Source organism: Colobus angolensis, unplaced genomic scaffold, assembly GCF_000951035.1.
Source record: "Colobus angolensis palliatus isolate OR3802 unplaced genomic scaffold, Cang.pa_1.0 Scaffold169, whole genome shotgun sequence".
Lineage (NCBI taxonomy): Eukaryota > Metazoa > Chordata > Mammalia > Primates > Cercopithecidae > Colobus > Colobus angolensis.
In genome coordinates, this window is record NW_012114810.1 from 1469638 (window position 1) to 1471605 (window position 1968).

The 1968-nt window shown below is 48.4% G+C and overlaps 1 protein-coding gene across 5 annotated transcripts in view; it reads right to left on the reverse strand.

Annotated features, from left to right (window-relative positions):
* The window catches only part of VPS72 (vacuolar protein sorting 72 homolog (S. cerevisiae)), a 32544-nt gene that overhangs the window by 8344 nt on the left and 22232 nt on the right, over positions 1–1968 (reverse strand). For 3 of the 5 annotated variants that reach the window (XM_011937849.1, XM_011937847.1, XM_011937846.1), the window contains exon 5: positions 69–213. The exons of 1 other annotated variant lie outside the window; for it this stretch is intronic. In XM_011937849.1, the coding sequence (XP_011793239.1) occupies positions 69–213 (145 nt within the window). The remainder of the gene's footprint in view (positions 1–68; positions 214–1968) is intronic. One more of the 5 variants, XM_011937850.1, reaches the window with a different exon arrangement.

Genomic DNA, 1968 nt, shown 5'->3' on the forward strand with positions numbered 1-1968 from the left:
AAAAAAAAAAAGTGGGGCTAAGAGAACACGAGCTGAACACACAATCTCTTTTCTTGAGATTCACTCACCCTTCTATGTCAATATTCTCTTCCTTGGCACCCGGCTCCCCAACAAGTGGCACTGTCACTGAATGATAGGTGATTATGGGCCCAGGGCACTTCCGCTTCTTATGAACCTGCTTCTTTTTGTCAGCCTCGAGCCGCTCATATGTCTCTTTAGGGTCAAAGGAAGAAATGAGGGGATGATCAGAATGCCCCTTTTTCCCACACCCCAGTTCTGTCCCACGATCTCTCAATTATCTTCCTGGCTATCTAGTCACTGCCAACTACCAGAGAGAACTATGGAAATCCCCTAAGGCCCTCTGGCACCTCCCATTTTGTAAGTTTTCTGCTTATAACTTTTTTCTTGACATCCTCTCTGCTCATTTCTCAAGTACATCTGGGCCCTCTATACTACCTCAGAGTTGGAAGGTACGCTTTGATGAAGAGCTTATTTGCTTTCCCAGATACCAAAATCTCCTCTACAAATGCCCTGTCAATTCACTCCCACGGCTGGGTGTGCTGGCACATGCCTGCAATCCCAGCTACTTGGGAGGCTGAGGTGGAAGGATCGCTTGAGCCCGGGAGGTGGAGGCTGCAGTGAGCTGAGATGGCACCACTGCACTCCAGCCTAGGCAACAGAGTGAGATCCTATCTCCAAAAAAAAAAATTAATAAAGTAGGAAATTATGTTTAACTATAGAGATTTCTGGTCTCTCTAAAACAACAAGAAAATCTGGCCACCCTGGGTCTGTATTCTTACAGGGGAGCAATTAGCTGAGCTGAGTAACTGCTGCTCCTTTCAGGCACTCCTCTCCAGTTCACCACCATCCCTCTGGCTGGCTGCACACTTCATGTTACCTGCCTGGTCTCTGTGACACTGCTCTGTGGCAATGCACTATTGATATATATGATTCCTCCTAAAGGGCAGTGACTATAACTCATATTGCCCAAATATTATCAGGGTGATATAGCATTCTGCACATTACAGGAACTCATTAAATATTTGTTAATGAATAAATGAATCAAGGCTGGGCACAGTGGCTCACGCCTGTAATCTCAGCACTTTGGGAGGCTGAGGTGGGTGGATCAGCTGAAGGTCAGGAGTTCGAGACCAGCCTGACCAACATGGTGAAACCCCATCTCTACTAAAAATACAAAAACTGGCCGGGCGCGGTGGCTCAAGCCTGTAATCCCAGCACTTTGGGAGGCCGAGATGGGCGGATCACAAGGTCAGGAGATCGAGACCATCCTGGCTAACACGGTGAAACCCCGTCTCTACTAAAAAATACAAAAAACTAGCCGGGCGAGGTGGCGGGCACCTGTAGTCCCAGCTACTGGGGAGGCTGAGGCAGGAGAATGGTGTAAGCCTGGGAGGCGGAGCTTGCAGTGAGCTGAGATCCGGTCACTGCACTCCAGCCTGGGCGACAGAGCGAGACTCCGTCTCAAAAAAAAAAAAAAACACTATCCGGGCGTGGTGGCACATGACTGCAATCCCAGCTACTTGGGAGGCTGAGACAGAAGAATTGCTTGAACCTGGGAGGCAGAGGTTGAAGTGAGATTGCACTATTGCACTCCAACGTGGGCAACAAGTGCAAAACTCTGTCTCAAAAAAATAAAAAATAATTGTAAAAATTAAAAAAAAAACGAGCCGGACATGGTGGCTCACACCTGTAATCCCAGCACTCTGGGAGGCCAAGGTGTGTAGATTATGAGGTCAGGAGATCAAGACCATTCTGGCCAACATAGTGAAACTTCATCTCTACTAAAAATACAAAAAATTATCTGGGCGTGGTGGCGCGCACCTGTAGTCCCAGCTACTCTTGAGGCTTAAGCAGGAGAATCGCTTGAACCCAGGAGGCGGAGGTTGCAGTGAGCTGAGATCGCGCCACTGCACTCCAGCACAGGCAACAGAGTGAGACTCTGTCTCA